The sequence below is a fragment of the Miniopterus schreibersii genome (genome assembly GCF_964146895.1).
Source record: "Miniopterus schreibersii genome assembly, chromosome: 16".
Taxonomy (NCBI): Eukaryota; Metazoa; Chordata; class Mammalia; order Chiroptera; family Miniopteridae; genus Miniopterus; species Miniopterus schreibersii.
The window spans coordinates 3,422,743-3,446,011 of record NC_138116.1 but is presented as its reverse complement, the minus strand read 5'-3'; the positions used below and the strand labels follow the sequence as shown (position 1 = coordinate 3,446,011).

At 51.7% G+C, this 23,269-nt stretch overlaps 1 protein-coding gene across 2 annotated transcripts in view; it reads left to right on the top strand.

Moving 5' to 3' along the window:
* The window catches only part of SAP30BP (SAP30 binding protein), a 33,671-nt gene extending 11,597 nt beyond the window's left edge, over window positions 1-22,074 (top strand). For both annotated transcript variants that reach the window (XM_081162613.1, XM_081162612.1), the window contains 8 exons: window positions 10,607-10,649; window positions 15,566-15,654; window positions 17,468-17,559; window positions 18,381-18,441; window positions 18,908-18,959; window positions 19,966-20,024; window positions 21,213-21,297; window positions 21,609-22,074. In XM_081162613.1, the coding sequence (XP_081018739.1) occupies window positions 10,607-10,649; window positions 15,566-15,654; window positions 17,468-17,559; window positions 18,381-18,441; window positions 18,908-18,959; window positions 19,966-20,024; window positions 21,213-21,297; window positions 21,609-21,790 (663 nt within the window). In that variant the 3' untranslated portion in view covers window positions 21,791-22,074. The remainder of the gene's footprint in view (window positions 1-10,606; window positions 10,650-15,565; window positions 15,655-17,467; window positions 17,560-18,380; window positions 18,442-18,907; window positions 18,960-19,965; window positions 20,025-21,212; window positions 21,298-21,608) is intronic.
* The last annotated feature ends 1,195 nt before the right edge of the window (window positions 22,075-23,269 follow it).

The following is a 23,269-nucleotide window of genomic DNA, read 5'->3' as shown; positions in this document are numbered from 1 at the left end:
GACCTTGTCGGGAAGGAGGCTCCAGACCTGTGCCAGCTTCTGCAGGGTCCCCGAGCAGTGTCCGCCAGCTTGCGCTTCAAGTGTGCTTGCTAAGCCTACAGGGCTCCGAAGACAGAAAGGGGGCTGCTGAGGCTTTTCATAAACAAGCGGCTTAGGTTCCGTTCATATGGAAGGATGCTTGGGAGGGCACATCGCATGGTGTGGCATAGGAACTGAGTCCCTTTTCGGCCTCTGAATATGGCTCCTGTGTGCCTCTGGGTGGTGAGCTCCTGGAGGGCCCTCCCTCGTGGAGTGTTTTACTGAGTTATTGTGTAGGACGTGACAGCAAAGGTTGTCTGTAGAGCTTAAAGTCGGACTTTTCCTTGGAGGTCTTTGACATGAAAAGGGTTATATGGCACTGTTTTTTGGTTATCCTATCAGGGTTTAGTTTGGTTTGGTTTTTTAAATACCCTTGACGGAAGAACGGCCTGCTCCTCCATTGGAGAAGGGCAGCCCCTCCACTGGAGCAAGCAGCCCCAGGAGGGACACCCTCGCCTGGCCATCCAGGTCAGCCGAACCAACCCCAGCAATCAGTGGCGCGGCAGATGTCACAGTCAGACCGCCCTCACACCCTGGTTTGTCTTTACGTCGCACATATTTTATTGTCAAATGGTTATTATAGCAAGATTGACTATTTTGCAAAAGAAAAATCTTAATTCCAGGCTCCTAACAGTGCAGCCGGGTCATCCTCACATCCTTTTCTGTTTGCCCATATCTGTATGTTTTGTAATTTTATAACCAGTTTTGTTTCTATCGGTATTATAAACCTCTTGTGTTGATTCTGGGTAAATGTAATGACATGAAACAGTGAAAAGCTAAACAATTAAGAATTGTTTGGTATGTGAGTTATATCAATAAAACTGCCAAGAAAAAAAAGTTATTTTAATTTTCTAAATACTTCCTAATGAGGAATGATAAAAAAAAGGTTTTGATCCACCAACTTTTGTTCTAATACTGATACCAGTCATTAGCAACACACATTTCCACGTCAATCCTTCCCTCCTCCTGTTTTCAGCTAGCCAGGATAAGATCCAGAGCTAATCCACTGGAGCAGCAAACTATGAGTATGTTTTCACGGTTGTTACTGACTAAAATGCCATGTGGGCAGTGTCTTTCCAATGAGATTCTCTGATGGGCAGGAAATATGCTGTGCCCTTGACATGGGTCAGAAGAATTAATTCATTCTTTAAAACTTGAGTTCTCCTCGGAAGTCAACATGATTGTTCACCCAGGAAGGGAGGCAGGCTTAGTAGGAGTAAGGTTTGGGCAACATTTTTTCTGTAAGCCCCCAGGAAATCTCTAAGCTAAGGACAAGGATGGCAGCACCCCTTGTTATACAGTTAAGTCTTTAGGACCAGCCCTTCCGTTCAAGTCAACTCAGACGTTACTCACTGGGGCACCGTGGACTCTTGAGCTGTTTGGCCTCATTGTCATAGTTAAAAGGTAATAAATTTGGCCCTGGCTAGTGTGGCTCAGTTGGTTGGGTGTCGTCCTGTGCACTCGGGGTTGCTGGTTCAATTCATGGTCAGGGCACATGCCTGGGTTGGGACCTCCATCCCCATTAGGGGGTGGGCAGCAGGTAACCGATTGATGTTTTGCTCTGACGTCGGTGTTTCTCTCTCTGTCACTTCCTCTTTCTCTAAATCAATAAAAAACCTTTTTTAAAAAAATATAATAATAAATGTGGCCATCTTCCCCTTAAGTTGTGGGTCGAACCCCTGCTTTGCTCTGTGACCTGCTGTGGCGTCTTCCTGAAGACACCTTTTCCCTCCTCGGTCTTTGATGTTGGCTTCCCCAGTGGTTGAACCAAGCAAGGACTTCCTAGAAACCGTTATTCTTTGCAGCCTCCTGGTCCACAGGGAGGAGGTGAGAAGTTGGAAAGCAGTATCCCTGGGCATGGGAGTCAGGTGGATTCAGGTTTGAATCCCAGTGTGGTCATTTACTGGGTGAGAAGCTGCTTCATTGCACTTTTCCTCAGTTTATTGCTCATCTGTAAAATGGAAATAATAATGCCTGCCTCGTGGAGTTTAAGTGCTGGTTATTAAAAAATTGCAGTGTGAGGACCGGAAAAGGAAATGGCCTTTGGCCTTGGCTGGTTTGGAAGCCATCCATTCTTAACTTCTTGCGGGAAGTTGTCATGCAGTCTTGGAACTGTTGAGAATGCCCAAGCCTGCTTAACATTGGGCATTTCCTTTCTCTCACCAAATGGACTTCTTTAGACTCACTTTTAACAAGGCTAGGGTCGCCTTTGCAGAAGGGGGAGATGTGACATTTTCCTGCTGGGAGACCCACCCACCCCAGGCTGGGGCCTGCCAGTCTGTCTGGATGGTGACCTGATCTGAGCCCCAGACAGAAGGACAGAGGTGGGGCCAGCTGTGAAAGTGGTTCTTTTGTTGTTGCTGAAAGAAATCCAAGCTAGGCCCTTGGTCTTGCCATCTTCCAGAGAAGGCCTGGCTACATCTTAAGCTGAGCACTGCTGGTAGAAACCTTGTCATTGCTGGGAGTTGTGACCACATGCAAAGGGGACCAACGACCATTATTCTCCCTCTGACCTCCCTCTTGGCTCCCCCACAGCCAGCAGGGCCTTTTTGACTGCACTTGCTCCAAGTCAACTGGAGCTCAGACTCCCAGAAGCCCCACCCACTCCTGCATGGTCTGAGAAGGAGCTGATGCGTGCCCAGTCCACCCACCCAGCAGCCCTGCAAGCCCCAACACAATTCCTTCCCTTTGGGCCCAGATGCCGCAGATTACTAACCTAGGTGTGGCCGGGCCTCTCCTTCCCCAGTTGGGATTTATCTTTGTAAAATTATATGATGCAGAAAGCAAGCTGTCTGTCCTTAGGGATCCTGCCCTTCCCTCTTCGTTTTGTAGTTTTCATTTTTTTGTTTTGTTTTGGAATATTTTTACTTTATTTATTTTTACTTTTTTATAGATATTGTCATTCATTGGTAAATTTTACAGTTGCCACTCAGGTGAGACCATGATAATTTGAAAAGGAACAAAGCAGAATATCATTTGATTCCTAAGTTACTCGTTGGGCAGCCCCCTCTCATAAATGGATTATTACTTGAAAATTATCAGTAAGGATTGGTTGTCTGAAACTCAGAATATGTTTTCTAATATAAACAACGCCCTTTAAAAAAACAGGAGATAGCAAAGGACATTCAACCAATACTTATTTCCCCCTTGACACTGCTGAGATGTGATATACCTGCTGTAAACAGTGTTATTACAAAATAGTACAAAGTTAAAGGGGCAATGAAACTTGAAAACAAAATCCTTCTTCAGATCTATATTTGTCAACAGACATGGAGTGGATTTAAAAAACGTAGGTTCTGTTACTCCTAAGGAACATTCCCACCAATGGTATCAGACCTCAGCCAAAACAAAACTGTTATTTACTGAGTCACACCCAATTCAGTAAAATGAAAGTGTATGCAGGACGGATATACACAAAGTTGTTTTTGAAAAAGAGCACGGGATCCTTGAGAGGCGCACGGGGCCGAATCTGTTGCTGTAATAACTTATTACTGAAGAAAGAAAGGGACCGGGAAGGAGACTAGCCTGGGAGGAGCAGGGCGGGGAGAGGAGAGGTGGAATATCTGCAAGTGCTTCTGTTTAGCAACCTTAACATTTTTAATACAAAATGTAGAATGCAACATAGTTAATTATATAAATGACAAATAATGAGAAGATTTCTTTAAGGATTATTCATAGTATTCCGTAGGCTCTTGGTCTGGTAATGGGATATGAATTTAAAGTTACATGATGAAGGTGTTTCCATGGTAACAGTGTGTCTCTGTAGCGGTCATTCAAGTCTCCAAAGGTGGAGGCCCAGTAGGTGGAGGCGCCTTGCGAACCTGCGGCCCGGCCTACCTGTTCTGCCACCTTGACCAGAAGTCCCTTTCTGTGTTTCAGTCCATGCCCCTTGAGATGCTGCTGTGAGTCTGGGTTCAATGGGATTTCACTCATGTGCTCCTAATGTTGGAGTTAGGTACATTTTTCTGAAGCGGCCCCTTAAAGATACCAGCATTCCTTCTGGCCCTGTGGATAATCCATTCCTTTTCCTGTTGGGATGTAGGCGACGACGAATTTGCTTTTCCTCAACTCCTGGCTTTCTGTTATCTCAGTTATATTTGCCCCGATGTTAGTCTAACACCTAGGCTTGGCAGCTGACCTCTCGGCAGCATGTGCTTTTGTGATTTGGTGGCCATGTTCGAGTGTGTCTCTCAGCCTTACCAAGCTGTCTCCTTTGTCCTTGTCTGGCTCCAAGCCCCCCACCCCTGTCTCCCACCACCCCACCAACTTGAAGCATAGAGACACAGTTTTTGTGGAAACTCTTTCAGAAAAAGATGAAACCTGGCCCCACCACTGAGTACTTGACTAAGATCCTTGATGCGAGGTGACCTTCATACCCAGACACAGCCACCCCGACACCCTCTCCCTTGGGAAAGGGGGGAATAGAATGACCTTCCCTGAACATCTTCTACAACTTTGAAGAAACTCAGAATCTTCCCGTGTTTTGAATGAAATCTGAGATCAGGTTTGGAAAAGTCAGATAGCAGCATCTCTGCTTTGGAAACTGACCAGAGCTGTGCATTTACATTGGAGTCCTGCGGGTTCCCTGTGGTCAGTGTTCTGCTGAGCCATGTCGGCTTTGTCGCAGCCAGATTTTTTCAGATAAAGAAAGAGACTGTTTCCTCTGTCTCCCTGCCTTTCCTTAGGTCTGTAAGGCCAGCTCCAGAGCAGGCTGAATTTGTCTCAGCAGCTGCCTGCTTAAGCCTTTCCTGTAGAGACCTCCTCTGCTCAGGGAACTGAGCCTTCCCGTCAAGACACAGGGACTGAAGGCAAGTCCATTGCATCCAAAGTGGCCCCACCAGCTTCCGCCCATTTTTCTGATAAATTAAGTGTTTCCATCCCAAGCAGGCAGTGGGCCATAGCAATGGCCCGTCCTGGCCAACAGGATACAACTGAAGGAAGTGTGCTGGTGACGGACTTTCTCTGGAGCTCCCCTGTGTATGTGGGTGAAACAGCCCCCGCTGGGCATCTGTGCCATGGGCGGCTGTCCCTACTCAGCACTGGTTTCTGTGACTTCCTCAGAGCCTTGGGATTACTGACAGCTCTCAAGCAGTGCCCCCAAACCTGTCTGTCCGACTACAGTAATTCTGTTCTGGAGCTTGGAGGTATTTTCACAAAAGTTCCAGAATTTCTGCTTTCTCAGGAACATGAAGAGACTTACACATGCATCTCAGGAAACCTTGTCTTGACCGTCAGCCTGATGCCTTCCCAGGCCCACCAGTACTGTGCCCACAGCTTCATGGGTTGTCATGAGAATTAAGTGAGGTCTTTTGTTGAGGTGGTTAGTGCCGTGCCTGCAATTATCCCCTTGGGTTGAGTTGTGTTTATATTATATCCCCAGTTTTTGGCCATCACCTGGTCCATTATAAATGCTCAATAAATCATTTGTGGAGTAAATAATTGAATTAGCTATATGATAACCTGTCTGTTTTAGGATTAGGAGTAGCAGCTAGATTTAAGTTTTCTCAATTCAGCATTGATGTCCCCTTCTCTCTGCCTGTCCTATGTCAGCCTTTGTTGCCAGTCCAGCCCCTTTATTAGCCCTCTTCTGCTGTCTCCCTTTCTGATGTTGATTCCACACCGTGAAACTAGCTGTGGACTTGAGCAGGTCTGGAGTCTGGGGGTCAAAGCCCTGTAGCTGAAGGTGGCTATGAAACCCTGAGCTGGGCTGAAGAAAAACTGACCGCTGGCTGGTTAGAAAGGGGTGTGTGTGTGTGTGTGTGTGTGTGTGTGTGTGTGTGTGTGTGAGAGAGAGAGAGAAAGAGAGACAGAGAGACAGAGAGACGGGGGTGGGGGGAAGATATCAAGATTCTAGCACCTGCTGTGGGCAGGGCACTGACTGCAGGTGCTGGGGACATAGTGGTAAATAAGACTGTGAGGTAAGTGTCCTTTTGGCTGGGTAGGGTGGGGTCAAGGAAGGCTTCCTTGAGCCGAGCTCTGCAGTCTGAATGGGGCTTACTAGGGAGGAGTGGGGAGGGGAGATGTTCTGGGGATCGGGCTTTGCCAGGGCCCCTGTCACCTTGCAGGGTGCGAGAGGAGGAAGCTGGAGTGGTCGGCAAGGAGTCCCCAGGGCCTGGGGCCACAGCAAGGATTCATTTATAAGCAGGGGCTCTGCTCATGGAGTGTGATATTACTTGTAACTACCTGGGCAGCCCCAGGTCTGAGAGCACATAAGATTTGAGAGGCGTTATTTTACTAATCTTCCTCTTCAGCTGCCGCCTACTTTGAAGATGCAGGTGACATCACCCAACAAAAACAGTAGTCTGTGACATTCTTCCCCGGAGTGGGGGTACTGCCCTTTGCCCTCTGTGCCTAGATCTATCTCCCAGAACTGGAGAGAAGAGTGACACTAGACTTGGCAGAACTGAATCGAGCTGCTGGAGGCTACATTGCTTTGTCTGGAGTTGGACCCTGGACCTTTGAGCGTGCCTGGTGGGGCAGGTTCCAGAAAGGACAGGTGAATCGTTGGCTGTAAATAGCCCTCCCTTCTCTCTGCTGGCCTTCCTTGCTGAGTCCATCCTCACAGCTCAGTCGGCAGCCTAGCCCACTTTACGGGCGATGTTAGTTTCACTCCTGTCCCCTGCTTCAGTCACAGTCTCGGTAGTGGCTGGACTCTCATCTTCTCTGCAGGTGACCCACATTCCAGGCGCTCTCATTCCTGAACATGAGGCCCTGCCGTCGTGAACGTTGTGTTCTTACAAGTCCCAGGCACGGCCGATTGAGAACTAGAATCTGGCAGGTACACATCCCTGTTTTCCAGCGACATCCCGGCCTGCTGTGGCTTCAGGCTCGGGGGAAGCCGGGGAAAGCTGGCAGGGTGCGGACAGTCGGAAGAGGGGGTCTCCGAGTTTGGTTTCTCCGGCAGCTCAGTGCTGTCTCCTTGTTCCTGTCTTCTCTCAGCTTCTGAGGTTTGTTTTGTTTTTCCTTGTGTCTCGCTTGGACTTGAACTAGAGCTGAAGCGGTATACCTGGTCCTTTCTGCAGGAGCTGCTAGGTGAGATGCTCTCCTAGGTGAGATGCTTTGTTTCCACCTTCCTAATGAACTGGGGAAACTCCTCAGCCCATGTGTCTGAAGGGCGTGTGCTCGGTGTCCAGGTCTGTCCAGGTCTTGGGCTTCGAGGGTCTGCCTCCCAGCTGACTCAGACACTTGTGTGGTGAACAGATCACCAAGCTGAGTTCATACTGTGACCAATTGCGAATATCCACCTGGAGGCCAGAGGTGGATCCATCCAGTCCAGACAGATGTCCCTGTGCACACAAGTCAAGACAGGTGTTCCTGCGCATTGCGAAACCTTGCCTTGGGGAAAGGGAAGAAAAGGAACAGTGCTTTCTTGTTGCGCTTCACTTGTACCTCTTAACTATCCCCTTCCTGCCTCTTTAAGGGCACAGAGAGAATCTCCCGACTGCAGCTTTTGTCAGACCGGTTTCTTAAAATTACTGACAGTTAAATAATGTGAACCTTTTGGCTGTCTCCTCAGCTCTTCGTTTTAAACACATTGTCAAATGATTGTTCTGACACCATGGATGGCTTCCAAGATAGCTGTCGTAGGTGCTGGGTTCTTTTTCGTACTGAATTCCTGGTACGTGACTAGGTTGTGACGGGGAGGAGGGTGTCTCTCTGTGTCTTTGTCTTGAGTGTGGATACCCTCACCCCACCCCCAAGTCCTGTCCTTCCCCGAGGCTACTTTCATTGGATTAAACTGACCTCAAAGGACAGTTGCTTGTGATTCTAAAAGCATATTTGACACCTGTCTGCACTGGTCTTACCAGACACCCTGACTCCTTCCTTGCTGAGCTTTCGTCAGCATCACTCGAAGTCCTGGACCCAAGTCTGTTTGAAGAACACATGACGATGGGGCTTCACGCCCTTCACTGTGAGGCATAACCAAGCCTTTTCCTTCTCATGCTCAGGGCAGGTGTGGGCTTAAACTGTATTAGGGTACCAAAGAGCTTGGGTTGTTGGTATTCTTTCTCAGCGGCACGTTGGTACAGTGACATGTACCCAGGAGCTCACCACCCAGCTGGTTCGGTCAGAAGGCAAAAGAATTACATCCTGATACAGAACAAGGTGAAACCGCCAGGAGACACAGGTTCCCATTGCTTGACTCCCTGGGGCCTTAGAAGTCCTACAGGTGCCTGTGACACAAACAGGGAATCCAAACAACCACAGATTCCAGAGTCTTTTCAGGAGACTTTTGTGCAGAATTGTGAAACCTGTGGAGGTTCATTTACAGGTTTGGCCTACAGGGTTCCCTTAAGGAGGGACAATCTTCTCACGCTTGGAGTCGGGTCCGCATCCGTTGGTCCTCCCTTTGCTTAGAGTGACCGTGGACTTGTTCCTGGGGACACTGGGTTTGGGATTAAGAGTCATAGCTCCATGGGGCTCAGGGTACACTCTAGGCATGCAGCACCCGTGTGTGTGTTTATACATGCATATTTTATGAGGGTAAAAAAGCAAAGACTAGTTGGCAAATTGAAACCAACTGTTTTTTATTTTGTATGTATAGAATGATTAATCTGAGGGGGGTGAAGATCCAAGCCAAAAAAGAAGAGACTAAACCACCTCTGCTAAGCCAGGAAAGGACCTTGTGAAATGCAGGGATTCCCTCCCCTCCTACCTCCCATTGCCAGGGACAGAAAACCTACAAGAAGCCACAAGGAGGCTCAGGGCCTTTACCTCCCTAAGGAGCCTCTAGAGTAAACAGAACCCCTTTGAAGAGACATGCATTTGGTGACTAACTTCCTGTGCCTCTGGAGTAGACACACAGAATTCCAACAATTCCCCATGAACGTCTTGCCTCCTTCCTCGGCTCTGCATCTGCAGGGCTTTGGGAAGGAGCCCCCTAGGCAGCCTTGGAATAGTTAACGGGTCAGTACCCCCTGTGACCAACCAGCTGGCCCAGGAGAGGAGGTAGGATGTACCCAGCTGATGTTTTCCCACAATTAGCACCCAGAAAGCTGGCCCCCACAGGAAAATTTAAGGGCCTTTTATGGCCCCACATTTTGTTACTGTCACGCTCTTTAACATTTGTTCCGCCTGAGTCCCCACTACAAAGGGATTGTTGTGGGGCCCCTGGAGACTGGCACTGTCCGAGGAGCAGCTGATGGATGACCAGCCTGAATTTGGGTGGCAGCCCTCCAGGCGTGCCTCTGACCCACTGTGCTGCAGTGCAGGCCCACTCCTCTTTGCCCACCTGATTGGCGGGGGGTAGAGGAGCAGGTTGCTAAGCAGCCTGGCCTGGACAGTATGCGGGTCCAATGAAGAACCACAGTGTTTGGGAGAATGAGGGGGTTTGGGCCTGCCCCACAATCATGAGGGACTTTTGGGGGAAGGAGGCTAAGGTCTTCTCTAGTCTTAGCAGAGAACCATGGCGTGGGAGGGGGTTAGGCAGCCTTCCTGCGCCTCCATCTGACACGTTATCTTGGTGTAATGTTTCCTTGCAAGTGGAGTTTGGAGCTCTGCAACTGTTCCCACGTTCCAACCTTGTCCAGAGTCGTTACTGTCTTACCTCCTCCCTCACTGACCAGAGCAAAAGCAAATGAGACCCGGCAACTTCTGGGAGCCCTGCTTCTGCCACTTTGTTAGCATGTGGTGGCACTTGAAGGCCCCCTGATCTGTGTTCGAGGGGCTAAGTACATTTGAGACAGTGGAATCGAGGGAAGGCCTCCCTCCCCTGTGCCAGGCTTGCGCAAGGCTGGGGCCCGTCTTCTCCAGATAGATCTGGTTTAGGTGAAGCATTTACTCAGCAGAGCAAGTCCAGAAAAACATCTGCCAGAAAACCTTTGCTCTTAGGTTTCTGCACTGCTAATACAAAGGATGCATGGAAGTAGGTGTTGGGGGTGGTAGTTTGCATCAGGGCTCAGAGAACTTTTCTTTAGAGAGAATATAAAGCCAATGGAAAGAGCTGAGACATGAGCCGAGGAGAGCCAGAGAGAGGCGGCCTCCATGGTTCGGTTACTCTTATGTGAAAGGTCACTACGTGTCTGCGCCAGGGTTCCATGGGCTACCCCTGTGATAAAGTCTCCCTTTTTTTGCTTAAACTAAAAGTTAGAAAAGTCTCTTTTGAGTAGAGAGTCTTTTGTGTTTAGTGTTGGTGTTTCACGTTATAAGGTAGCCCCCTCTTGCTTCCTCAGTGCCAGGTTGGGGCGGTGGTGTTCTGGGGTGACTGGCCAGGGGACAGCATAGGACAGGGTCCAGGTGTGCGGGTGGTGATGGCTGGCCTTCATTTTGCTCGGCCTTGGTGGGTGTTGGTCCCTGCTAAAGGCCGTGAGGAGAGATTGAAGCAGGTGACTGGAGCATCCCAGCTGCTCTTATGAAAGAGGAAGGGGGTTCAGGGGTCCCAGAAGGCCCTAAAGCATTGGCTCCCACTCAGGAAGCCTTGTAGTGCCTTCACCTTTTTCCTTCCTCGAGCATCCTGAGTAGTCTCTTCGAAAAGTAACTGAGTCAGGAGCACCAGGCTCACCTCCTTGTATCCGTTTGTCTTTTGCAGGATAACCCAGAAGTAGAAAAGCGAGATCCGCAGGAATTAGTTGGTAAGTGCCCAGTAGGAGCCTTAGGGCATATTTCTGAGCCTTGCTGGAGCATACTGGCTTCCAGCCATGCGGGGCCTGTGGACATCAGGCTTCTCTGCTTCAGCCGGGTAGCTGCTCTGCTGTGATCCTTGCCTCACCTCTCTCTCAGGGCCTTTGGCATTTCCTGCGGTGCCCGGGTAAGACACCGAGGAACAATTCTTCTTTGAAAATCATAGTCATGGTGTGTTTCACTGGGCTCTGGTCAGTTGCCAGTGTTGTCAGGAGGGACCAGGGCCCCATTCAGCTGGGAGCTTGTTCCCCTTGTGTCCTGGGCCCGTCCTTTCTCCCCGTACCCCCCTTTTCCCCCTCTGTTGCCATATTCATGTGCTCAAGGAGCAACCATGTGGCCTCTGCTGGCACTTTGTCCCTGGGGGAGAGCATGCCTCACAGCCCTGGAGTCTGGAGCCCTTTGTGACTTGAGGGCAGGGTGGTTACATTTCTAGAAAATGGCATCCCGGCCTGGTAAACACCAGCCCAGCCTCTTTTTTTTTTTTTTTTTAAATATGTCTGTATTGATTTCAGAGAGAGGCAGGGAGAGAGAGAGACATCAATGATGAGAGAGTCGTCAGTGATCGGGCCTCCGGCACACACCCTTCTGAGGATCGAGCCCGCAACCCGGGCATGTGCCCCAACCGGGAATTGAACTACGATCCCCTGGATCCTTGGTCGATGCTCAACCGCTGAGCCACGCCCTGCAGGGCCAGCCCAGCCTCTTAATCCTTTAACAAGTCCCTCAGCTCCTTCAGCGTGGCCCTGGACTTTGTAACTGCTCTCCCGGGCAAACCTCACGGAGGGGTTGACCCTCCCTCTCTGTGGCACTTGTGACAGTTTCTTTCTCCCTGCTCCCCAGCTGCTGGTCCCATTCCCCCAGCAGCCTGCAGAGCCCAGCCCTGGGGAGCCCGGGACTCAGCCTGGATACGCTGCTTCTTGCAGCGCCTCCACCTGTCCTTTTTCTAGACACAATCCCTTCACTGGGAATGGAAGGTGGGACCCATTCTGGTTTTCCTAACTGAAAGACCTGAAAATTACTCTTTATGTCTATCTCCTGAGGAAGGATTGGGTAGGAGCACAACCATACTGATCAGCCCAGACCCTCAGCAGGATTCTGCCTTTATTTCTGAATTTTCTGATGAATGGAGTTGTGTGTCTTTCAAATCCTATAAAAATCAGAACTTTCCTGAAACCTTAGGGTTTGCTCTTTAGAAAATGGCACTGTGGTGATTAGCCAGCTGGCTCTGTGGACAGAGAAGCAGCGCACCCCCTGCCAGGATGCCATGGCCTCCCCAAGTGGGTGACCCATGGGGTGAGGACAGACTGGAGCCCCAGGACTCCTCTCCCCTCCCACACCCCATCATCTTCACTGTTTACTACCAAGAAACCGGGGGTGGGAGAGGGGTTGGGGGTCAGAGAGCAGCCCACCTGGGAGCTGGAGGCCACATTGTCCTCTGTCCCGCTAGCAGTGCTCGAGCCCAGCAGGTGGCATGTGCGTGGGCATCAGCCACGTCTGCCCGACTTCTTCCACGACCAGCTTTCACTTTTTCTTCCTTTCCACTCTTTGAAAGTAGCTTTATTAAAATGTAACTTACAGAGTAAAATGCGCCGATTTAAAGTGTGCCGTCTGATGAGTCTGGCAGATAATGTAGTCATGTTAACCCCCCCGCAACTGTATACACCATCCCCATGACTCCAGAATGTCCCCTCGTCCCCTCCCCATGCAGACAGCTTCCTCCCTCAGCCTCAGGCAAGCAGTGACCTTTCTTCACTGTGGTTTTGCCTCTTTTTAGAATGTCATATAAATCAGGATTTCTCAACCTCGGCACTGTGGACATTTGGGGGCTGGGTAATTCTTTGTTGTGAGGCCTGGCCTATGCATTGGACACTGTTTTAGCAGCATCGCTGTTCTCTGCAGACTAGAGGTCAATAGCACCACCCTCCTCCCGCCCCATGTGTGACGGTGAAAAATGTTCCTAGACATTGCCAGGTGTTCCCTAGAGAGTCAGAACTGCCCCCAGTGGGACCGTAGACACAGATGGAATCATAGTCTCTGTTTTTGTTTTTAACATCCATCCCTGCTGTTGAGCATAGCCATGGTTTCTATCTTTTTAGTGCAAAATATTCTTTCACCACCATCCCTTTAATCCACTCACCTTAAAGGACACACATGGACCTTGAAGCCTCATAGGTCTGATTACTGTTACCCTTTCTCACAGAGGAGATATTAGCTGAATGCAGAGGCTGTGCTCCCGGTGCTGCGGCTGTTGGCCCCTCTGCCGAACCCCACTCCTTCCGTCCATTTTCTGGGTGGAGGACTCGGGTTGCTCTCCTGGTGTGGGAAGCGTTTACTTGTGCAGACAGCCCCAGATTTAATGGAGCAAGTGACAGCAGAGGAGCTCACCTATGGGTCTCTCCAGCACTTGGCTGCTTGAGCACACTCTCCTTCCTCTCCAGGTGCCCACTGATGCCTCATAGGTGTGCCTGGCACCGTTGCACCTGGGTAGCAATCCAGTTGGGTGCTTCGAGTGTCTTGTGAGCTAGAGACACTCCTCTGCCTCCTGCCCACAGCCCCACAATACCCGCCAGGCATCCCTTCACTTCTGTTGTTACCTAAGCCCAGCTGACTAGTGCTCCTGCTAGATTGATACCTGGCAGCTATGAATGCCATCGATGTTTCCTGACTTGGGCGTGCACAGGAGTGAATCATGCCCACAGAAGGCTCCTCAGATCCTGAGTGTGGCCGCCCACAGACCCAGGAGCAGCCACAGACACGGCTGCCCCCCAGTGCTGGGCACATTTCTCAGTGTGTTTCCTGGGAAAATGATTTGAGGCTCTGGCTGCTCAAACTGCCACATAGGTGGGTCTGATGTCTTCTATTTTCAATTTAACCTGGGACTTAGGAATGAGTCACTAAGAGGTTCATTCCTGAAATTGGTGAGATAAACTTTTATTTAGTTTCCTGAATGTATCCCTTCATATGCCAGCTACTTCCTAGGAATTCTCTTGTTCTAATTCTAACCCTAACCCTACCATACTGTGTATCATTTGAGTGTGGTTGGGTAGCTATGGCAACACTGTCACACCCTGTTTTTCCTAAAGGCTTTCCTGGAAAATGCCAAAGGGCATTCTTTGTCTGTGTGTCACGTGCACACATACACTCTCCACCCCAGGGAATAGCTTAACCCTCCCTGCTATGTGCCCAAAGCCTGCCCAGACCCTGCTCGCTTTTGTTGCTGATGCTCATGAAATCAGAGGACCCGCTCACCCCAGCTAACTCCCTCTCAGCCCGCCTCTGCAGCCTGCTTGAATCTCGGGCTTTGAACTCCTGTTTCTCCCAGGGCTGGGAGGCAGAAGGAAGTCAGAAGGATTTGAACTTCAGCCAGATCTGGATATCACCCTTGCTTCAGGAGTCAAGAGTCAGGAGGCAGAAGGAAGGTGCTGGGCAAAGAGAAACTGCTCCAAGGCTGCACTGCTGTCTCAGGTCCACAGCAGAATATGTCACCCGGGCTCAGTCCTCTTGTCCTCACCCAAAATGGCAGCTCTAGTGCTCAGTTCTTGGGTGCGCCTGGTGCGGGTTCACTGACTGAGAGTCGGCCTGGGGAGCCGTCTTGTGACATCCTGTCCTGACTGTTCCCAGCCTCGGTGCTGGCAGTGTTCAGGCTTGTCCGGCCACCACTGAGACTGGTGAATCCAGGGAGCCAGACCCTCAACCATGCTCAGCACTGAGTTCTTTACAGCAACAGTGGTAATCAAGGCCCCTTATATGCTAAGAAACATGACCCAGCCTTGGGAGAGGAGAGGGGAAGGCTGTGTCAGGCCATCCCGAGGCAGTGCGGCAGCTGCTTGGGGCCCGGGGCCTGGCACACGGGCTACCCAGTAAGTGCTTGCTGGGTGTTACTGGTGCTGGTTTGTTCATTCTTTCTCTTCATCCTGCCCCACCCCATTCTGCCTGCTATTTGTTCATTGTATGGTCCTTTTCATGAGAGAATGTTTTAAAGAGCACAGACAGAGTCTCACAACAAACGGGGCATTGTCTGGGTGATCCAGAGCACGACTGCAGTCACCAGGGCGGCCAAGGCCCAGGGAAAGGAGTGGGGGAGAGAGACACTTGGGTGGGCAGTGGCGGGTCTCCAAGGGACTTATCCCTTGGGAGTTGCGGTTCTCCCTATCACAGTCAGGCCTTTTGTTCCCAAGAATGAGGTGGGTGGACCAAAAGAGGGTTGGTTGGTTGGTTGGTTGGTTGGTTGGTTGGTTGATTGATTGATTGATTTTTTAAAAGACCCTAAGCTAATCTCCCACAGGTAATTTTTAAAATGTCATTTATGAACAAGGCAGCTTTGAATGCTTGGAGCCCCCAAGCCTAGGGAGCCCTGCACCCTGTTTCTCCTCTCTCGGGATGAGAAGGGTAGCCAACTCTGAATTTCCAGAATCCTGGGAGGCTGCTTTAGGGACACAGCCAGTAGAGGGCTGGAGCTGGCTCACACTCTCAGCCAGTATGCACATCCCTCCCTGGCCCTGGGTTCGGCAACTTCACATTGGTAGCTTGGTGTTGGCCATGGCAGAATTTACACCATGGAAACTGGCAAGTGCTGCAAACCATGGCTGTTCCTCTCCCCACCTCCCATTTACCAACACCCCCTGGACATACACTTTCCTTGAAAGTTACTTCTGTGACATGGTGGCCCACATTCTTTACACCTGTACCCTCTGCCTGAACTTTGCTTACCCCAAGTTACACATGCTGGCGCCTTCTGGTCATGTGATCTCAACTCAGATGACACCACCCTAGTTTATGTGCTTTTTTTCCGTCTCCATTGTCCGTATGTACCCCCTATCCTAACCCCCACCTCCCTACAGAATTTTTCTCTCTGTTCTCTCAACAGCCTCCTTTTCTGAAAGGGTGCGGAACATGTCACCTGATGAAATCAAGATCCCTCCTGAACCCCCCGGCAGATGTTCGAATCACCTGCAGGTAAGTACAGAGCTTGCTTGCCGAGGTGTGGAGATGAGGGGGCCAGGCTAGGTGTCTGGTTTGGTCTGACTTCAAGAGGCATCTGTGAAAGAAACAGACCAGGTAAGATGGAGCCTGCAGTCCCGGTTACCTCCTTAGCCGGCTCTCAGGAGTTGGCTGTGTACCCACTTCCACCCTCCGCCCCATCACCCGGTGCTGCCCTGGCTGGGGCACTCTAGCTTGCCCTCTGAGGCCCTAAGCCTAGGCAGAGAAGATAACATACCTTCTGCATGCAACCAGCTGAGCCAGTGGGAACATCTCAGAAGGGACTTTGCTAAGAAACTGAGGGACCATTAGAATGTAAAATAAGTGATAGAAATGTAAAACACAAGCATTTTTTAAGCATAAAATTTCATCGTATTCCAAAAATGTCCACTCACTAGCTTCTCTTGTGATACAACTTCATGTAGACCTGAGCTAAGGTTTTGAAACCCCAAGGAAGTGGAGCGTTTAATGTAATTACTCCCTTGGGACAGGCCCTTGGGGATAGCTGGGGTCCAGCCTTTTTAGCCTCTGAGATAGTTTCTGGTCTGTCTGCAGGTCCCCTGCCCAATGGTGGGGTGGCAGCTGGTGGAGCTGCTCTACCTTTGATCCCATAGATTCTGCTGGAGCCTCTACTCGGGCTAGTCCACAGGCCCATGCACCACCCTAACGGATGGGTGACTAATGGGACCTGGGGCTATGGAATGCAGACTGGGGCTCTGGGCACAGTGAAGATTCTCCTGCTTTTCCGGAAGTCTCCTCCCTCTGCTGAGTCGTCAACTCCTGCCCATCACCCGCCAGCATAGGGTAACCTGTACACCAGGCAACAAGTCACAGCCTGTAAGGACAGTCTAGCAGTCTGCTGGGCTGAGACAGCAGCCAGCTCAGCCTTCAAGTTCAGAATATTCTCCTCCTCAGATCCTCCCAATGCTAGAACATGACAAAGCACACCTTTCAGTTCACCTGAGACGGGGGCCATCTGATGGCCCAGGGGACAGGAAAGTTATCTGAGAGAGGTCCGCTGCCACATGCCAAGCTTTGTGTACCAGGCCTCCCTCCCCACTTTTGCCATAGCGTTGAGAGTTGTCCCCCTGGCTTCTCTCTTCCCTAGTAAATGTATGCCAAACCTCTCTCAGGCTCGGTGCTTCCTCTGGCCACCTCAGCAGAAAGATTGGCCTTCTAACAAAGGGAGCCATTCGCCTCCCCTGATGTTCCCAAAGGGTACCCATTGGAATTCCAGCCCAGCCCACCTCCTCTTGCAAGTGAGAGCTGAACTCTTGATCCTTGGTGGTGCCTCTTGAAGTGGTGGGGACTGGCCATCTGTGAGCCTCCCCACAAAGGACATTCTAGGAAGTTTGTGAGACCAAATCCAAAAAACTCCACTCCCGCCTCCCTCTGAAAGGACACAGCCTTCAGATCCCCCACCGCAGGCCTAGCCCCGTGTTAGCATGCAAACCAGCTTCCGCCCCTGCCCATCACTGCTGGTGCCTAAAACTCCTCTCCAGATGATTCAGGAGCTGCAAACCAGGTGGGGACTCGTCCGTGGCTTCTCTGCCTTGATTGTTTCACTGCTTACCCTACCAGCCATGCAGAGGGAGTTAGGAGAAAGCGAAGTATTAACAGGCTGGTCTCAGCTTCCTTTACTTGTGCTCAGCTCAGCGTAGGTCAAAGGCAGGGTGGAGAAAGCCAGTGTGGTTGGAACAGGGCTTCATGCAGCTCTGGATTTCCTGTGTCCACACAGCACACTGGCAGGTACAGTGACGTCGTGGCCCTTCTGTTTCTCTGCCGTTAGGACAAGATCCAAAAGCTGTACGAGAGGAAGATGAAGGAGGGGATGGACATGAACTACATTATCCAAAGGAAGAAAGAGTTCCGGAACCCCAGGTGCATGTCCCAGGAGCCTGCAGGGTCGGCTGAGTCATTGATGTTGGACTGGGGCCTGGGGAGCCCCCGTGGAGGTGGCAAAGAGTGACCCAGCTAAGATCCCACTGATCCCAGAGGGGCCATCACCCAGACTGCTATCCCAGCCGGAGGTTTACTGTTTTAGTCCAGGCTGAACATAAACCAGTGTGGAGTTTATGTTCACCAGTGTGGGAGCCAGGAGGCCTGGCCTAGAATGGGGAGCTTGGCTGGGTTCTCATCCCTGCTCTGCTCCCAAAGCACGTGGCCTCAGAGGGCTTCAGATTCCTCATCTGTACAGTGAGGGGCTTGGACTAAACCATTGTTGTGGGCCCTTCTCTCACCACTGAGAAGTCCCTGATTCTACATGTAGGCTTTAGGAACAGGGCTGTGTCTGGGTCTTACTCTGTCCAGTGCCTGAGCAAGGGGAACACCTGGGGAAGTCTGGTGTGGTGACAGCAGGGACCTGTCCTGGCCTTTGTGTGGGCCTGAGTGAGGTGGCCCCAACCCAGCCACAGCTGGAGGTCAGATGTCCAGGTAAGACCCAAAAAACACAGCTCTCACCTCGACACTGTACTTGTTGGCCCCTGGCTAAAGTTCATTCTCATGAGAGTGGAGGGCAGAAATGACGTTCCTTGTTAGGCCTGGGCATTTCCCCTCCCATCAGGAAGCCTGCTTAGGACAACAGTTCCCCTGGGTTTAAAGATTTCGTCTGAGCCCAGGAGCTGGATGGTTTTAACCCCTTAAACTCTAGTGCCACACAGGGCTGTGGGCCTGCTCAGGGCCTTGGCATTTTCTTCTTTCAGCATCTATGAGAAGCTGATCCAGTTCTGTGCAATCGATGAGCTTGGCACCAACTACCCAAAGGTACATCCCACACGTGGAGGCTGGGGGTGAGGGAGGGAGAGCCCCAGGGCCTGTGCTTGCACTGGGCTCTGCTTGGGTTGAGGGAAGGTCCATGTGGCTGCACTGCCGGCTGACGAGCACAGTCCCATCTGTGTCATCTGAGCCCCCGCTCCTGGGAAATAATCCATTAATGAGACCTTAGCCTCACACCTGGCCCCAGGTCCCTGGCGTTGGGCCTGAGCAAGGACACTCTGGCTCCTATGGAGCAGCCTGTGGGCAAGCACATCACTGCGCTCATCTTCCTAAGAGCAATTGGCCACCCCCTTGGCTGGAGATTAGGGAGAACAGCTGAGCCACTGTGCCCTAGAAGTCAGGGGCTCCAGGCTGAGAAGATCCATGAAAGACGTGTGGAGGGGGGCTTGGGTTTTTAAGTTATTTGTTATCAGATGGCCCTTCCTGACTGCAGCTCTAACCTTTTCTCTTTCAGGATATGTTTGACCCCCATGGCTGGTCTGAGGACTCCTATTATGAGGCATTAGGTAGGTAGTCATCTTTCTGTCCTTACATCCACCTGTCCATCCACCTTCCCACCCATCTATTCCTCCGTCTGTTCGTCTGTCCATGCAGTTATTCAGTCATCAGGCAGCATGTACTTCACAGTCTCCTATGTTACACCCTGTCCAGGGAGCTGGTATACAGCCTTGAACAAGATAGACCCCATCCCCGCTTTATGCAGCTTATAGTACAGCAAAGAAGACAAGATTGAAGGGGGGATTCCAGCAATGGGTGTATGGTGATGGGGGTACAAGCAGGGCTACCTAACCAGGCCAGGGAGCTGGGGACAGGAAACCATGTTCAGGCAAAGGTTTGAAGGTGTGGAGGGGCCATCCCAGCAGCTGCAGACGTCCCAGGCAGGGGAATGGTATGTTCCAAGGTCAGTGAGAACACAGCGTTTTTTCGGGGGGCCCATTAGGGGAAATGGAGGAATTTCAAAGGTTCCAAGCCTTCCAGTGACAGGTTTCAAACCAGCAGCCCATGGACTAGATCTGGCATGTAGATGGGGTTTTTTTGTGGCCCAGACAAGTCTTGTTTTGCTTTAATTTGAGTTAGTTGCCAACAGTCTATCTAAAAATTCATAATTTCAGCTTTTCATGGTTACTGAGAAGGTGGTTTATCCTGGGCCTTCTGTATTCCCACATGGCAGTGGTCATCTGGAGCTCAGAGTCTCTCTCTCTCTCTCTCTCTCCTCTCTGTCTCTCTCTGTCTCTCTCTCTCTCCTCTCTGTCTCTCTCTCTCTCTCTCTCTCTCTCTCTCTCTCTCTCTCTCTCACACACACACACACACACACACACACACACACACACACACGAGATACACAGCCGCCAGCCCTTGGGCCTTTGAGTTTGAGGCCCTGCGGACCTGGAAGCCACCTTAGTATATCAGACAAGACATGGGATGCAGCAGCTGCTGGACTAGGGTCTGTTGGCCTAAAGTGCAGGAGCTATTCCAGGGCTATTTTTGTAACAGCTTCTCTTGTCTTTGTAGCCAAAGCCCAGAAGATTGAAATGGACAAACTGGAAAAGGCCAAAAAGGAGCGAACCAAGGTAAGAGGTGGACAGACTTCCTGGGTGAGAGGGGCGGGTGTTTGGAGTTCTGGGTCCTGCTGGCTGAGCCCAGAGGGCTCCCAGGCTGCTTTTCTGCCCTGCCGCCGCGCCCCCCCCCCCCCCCCCCGTTCATCCTGGTGGTCAGGGCAGCCCTGGGTGTGCCCTGTGGACAGAACAGGCCCTGCTGGATTTCCAGCCTCTCAGCTTGCAGTCACTTTCCAGTTGCTTCCACCTGTTTCTTGGGGTCTTGTAGTTCGCCGCATTTATATCCTCCATCCCCTCCCCCTTACAGCTGCAGAGCCCTGGTGGCTTTCTCTCTGGGGTCAACAGTGTGCTCCCTATCCTGAATGGAGGCAAGTGTTTCCTTCTGAGAGCGCTCTGGTTTGAGCCTTTCTTGGCCTCCAGAGCTGACCCTGGTGCCTCAGTGCTTCCCTATCGGTCCCTTGTCTGATGGCCAGGTGACCCTTTACATTAGGACCCTGAGCACCGCTTCTTGCCAAGCAGTATGGGTCCGTCGGGGACAAAAATTTGGCTCTGAGACCAAATGTCCTCTAGGCACTTTATGACCAGAGTCTCCAAGAGAGAAAGTTCAGGACAGATGCCCCTCCCACCTTTGGTTTGGCCTGACCCTCCTTCAGCCATTGTGGCCCCAGGACGCCCGCCCCTCGCTCCCCAGGCAGAGGAACTGTGGGCTAGATGTGCAGGCGGCGCTCTGGGAGCTTGCTGAGGGATGGTTGGGTTTTCTCAGTCTTAGTCCTTGGTTGAATTTCCCTTCTCTCTTTTTTCCCTCCCCCTTCCAAACCCCAGGCTTATTGCAGGGACATGTCTGCAGCACCTGGGGACCGGAGCTGTCCTTCCCCTGTGCTGGTGGGCGCTGTTTTCCTCCCTGTTGTGAGAAGGAGGGGCCTGGGTATGGGAGGTGGGGCGCAGGCAGGGGTTCCCCTGGCGTGTACAGAAACCTGGTGATGTTAGGAGGACCCAGTGTCTGTTTGGGAAGTTTCCTTCAGAGGAGTAAAAATCCCCTACAGGCACCTCTGGGACACCTCCCCCTCTCCCAGACAGTCACAGTAGAGCTGACTCAATGCCTCCTCTGTGTGGTGTCAAACTCCTGTGCCCCAGGAGCAGGTGGCTGGCAAGAAGGGAACAGCAGTGTCGCCCAGGTCTCACTCCTCTTCCTCTCCCCTCCAGATTGAGTTTGTGACAGGCACCAAGAAAGGCACGACGACCAACGCCACGGCCACCACCACCACCACGGCCAGCACAGCTGTTGCAGGTAGAAGGAAGTGTCTCTGTTTTCAGCTACACCAGATGGAGTGAGGGTTTTCCTATCCTGTGTGGGAGCACAGACCCTACGGGGACCTGGGCCTCGGCTCCCCGTTGCTGTGTGTTTCTGAGCCCAGGGTTTGCGAGCCAGCTCTGGAGGCCAGCCGGGCTTGGGTCCCCGGTCACTGGCTGCCCCCTGGCTTTCTGTGACCAGGCCCTTCGGTTTCTGTTCGCTAGGCTCTGGCCTCTAGCCTCCTGAGAAGGGAGGGGGTTGCTCTTTGCTCTATCTGGGTCCTCACTTCTCTCTCGCCTTATCCCCAGATGCCCAAAAGAGAAAGAGCAAGTGGGACTCAGCCATCCCCGTGACAACCATAGCCCAGCCCACCATTCTTACCACCACGGCAACCCTGCCGGCTGTCGTCACAGTGACCACCAGTGCCAGTGGCTCCAAGACTACCGTGATCTCAGCCGTGGGCACCATTGTGAAGAAGGCCAAGCAGTGACCCAGGGGACCAGCTTGGGGTGGCTCAGACATTATCCTTCCATAGAGGGGAGGAGGCACTCCAGGACTTGATAAGACTGCTGCCCAGTGACTGATGCCCGTGGGGAGGTTCCACATTGTATATTTCAGAACTGGGACCTGCTCCCCAGAGGCCACCCTGAGAGGAACCTCTGTGTGGCATTCTAGCCAAAAGAAGGACATTGCCACGGAGGAGTGGGGCGCTGTGGACAGTGTCCTCACACCACTTGGGGTCTGTTGCCCTATTAAAAGTGCTGTGTTCTTCCATCTCGGCATCTCAAATGCATTGGGCTCTTCCACAGTCTGTTTTCAGGAGAATGCAGCAGCTCAGGTGCCCTGTCCATCTTCCAGTTGGAATCATCACTCAGAATTGATGAGGTAGCCCAGGAAGATGCTGTGGACTTTCCCAGCACAGGCCACTTGATGTGGGCAGGTGGGGGCCCAAACAGTGGGTGAGGCCCCTTGTCCCTGCTGTCCTGCTCCCAAAACCCAGCCGGTTCTCATAGGAGCTGAGGCTGCTGATCCCTTGGTGGCAATTGAGCCTCCCCTGCCACTTGGACACACCCAAGCTTTAAAGTCAGGCAAGTTACCAGAAGAGCTGGGGTTGCTCCCCACTTGCAGAGGAAGGGGAGAAGCATGAGCTCCTGGCCAAGTCCGCCTGGTCCCTTGGTGCCCGGCCAGCGAGGCCAGCAGGCTCGGTGCCGCAGGGGAGATGAATCACCTCCTGCCCTGGCTGGGGGCAGCTCATTGTTTACATGAGAGCTGGGCTCCTGGGAGGATCCTGCCTCCACACCCTTCCTGTGCCTGTTATCTCTGCCCCACAGCAGCCCCCAGGCAGTGCCAGTGACCACTGGACTCCTCGTGGGGTCAAAACAGGCTTCCCTGCCGCCACCAGCCCAAAGAGGCTGTTTGCCTTTCTCGCTCTTTGTCACCTCTCTGCTCCAGCGGAAGGGCTGTGTGTGAGGGAAGGAAGCCGGGCTGTGAAGAGCTGCGTTGCTTCTGTGGGGCATGCGGAGGTTTAGAAAGGTGTTCCTAAAATTGCATTTGGTCTGGCCCTGCCAAGGCAACCACAGGTGGTACTCAAAACTCAATAAATCTAGGAGCTTTTTTCATAGCTAATTCTTAAATTGATAATTTTGTATGGCCTGTGAATAACGTTATAAATATCCAAATGGCTCTTGGCAGAAAAAGGTTCCCCACCCCTGTGTTAAACAATGAATCTACCCCTGCCATCCCCAAAATAAAAATCAAGTCACACTCACACACACGACTCTGTACTAGAGGACTGTCTCCTCTGATGGGACTTTGCAACCCTGGAGAGAGGACCTGCTGCCCCCATAGTCCCGACGGTTTCTTAAGTGGCTTCCTGCCCTGCAGCCTCCAACAGGTGTGGAACGGGAACAGCAGTAAACATGGACAGCAACTACTGTGGAAAACACTGTTGGGCCTCAAAAAATCTAAA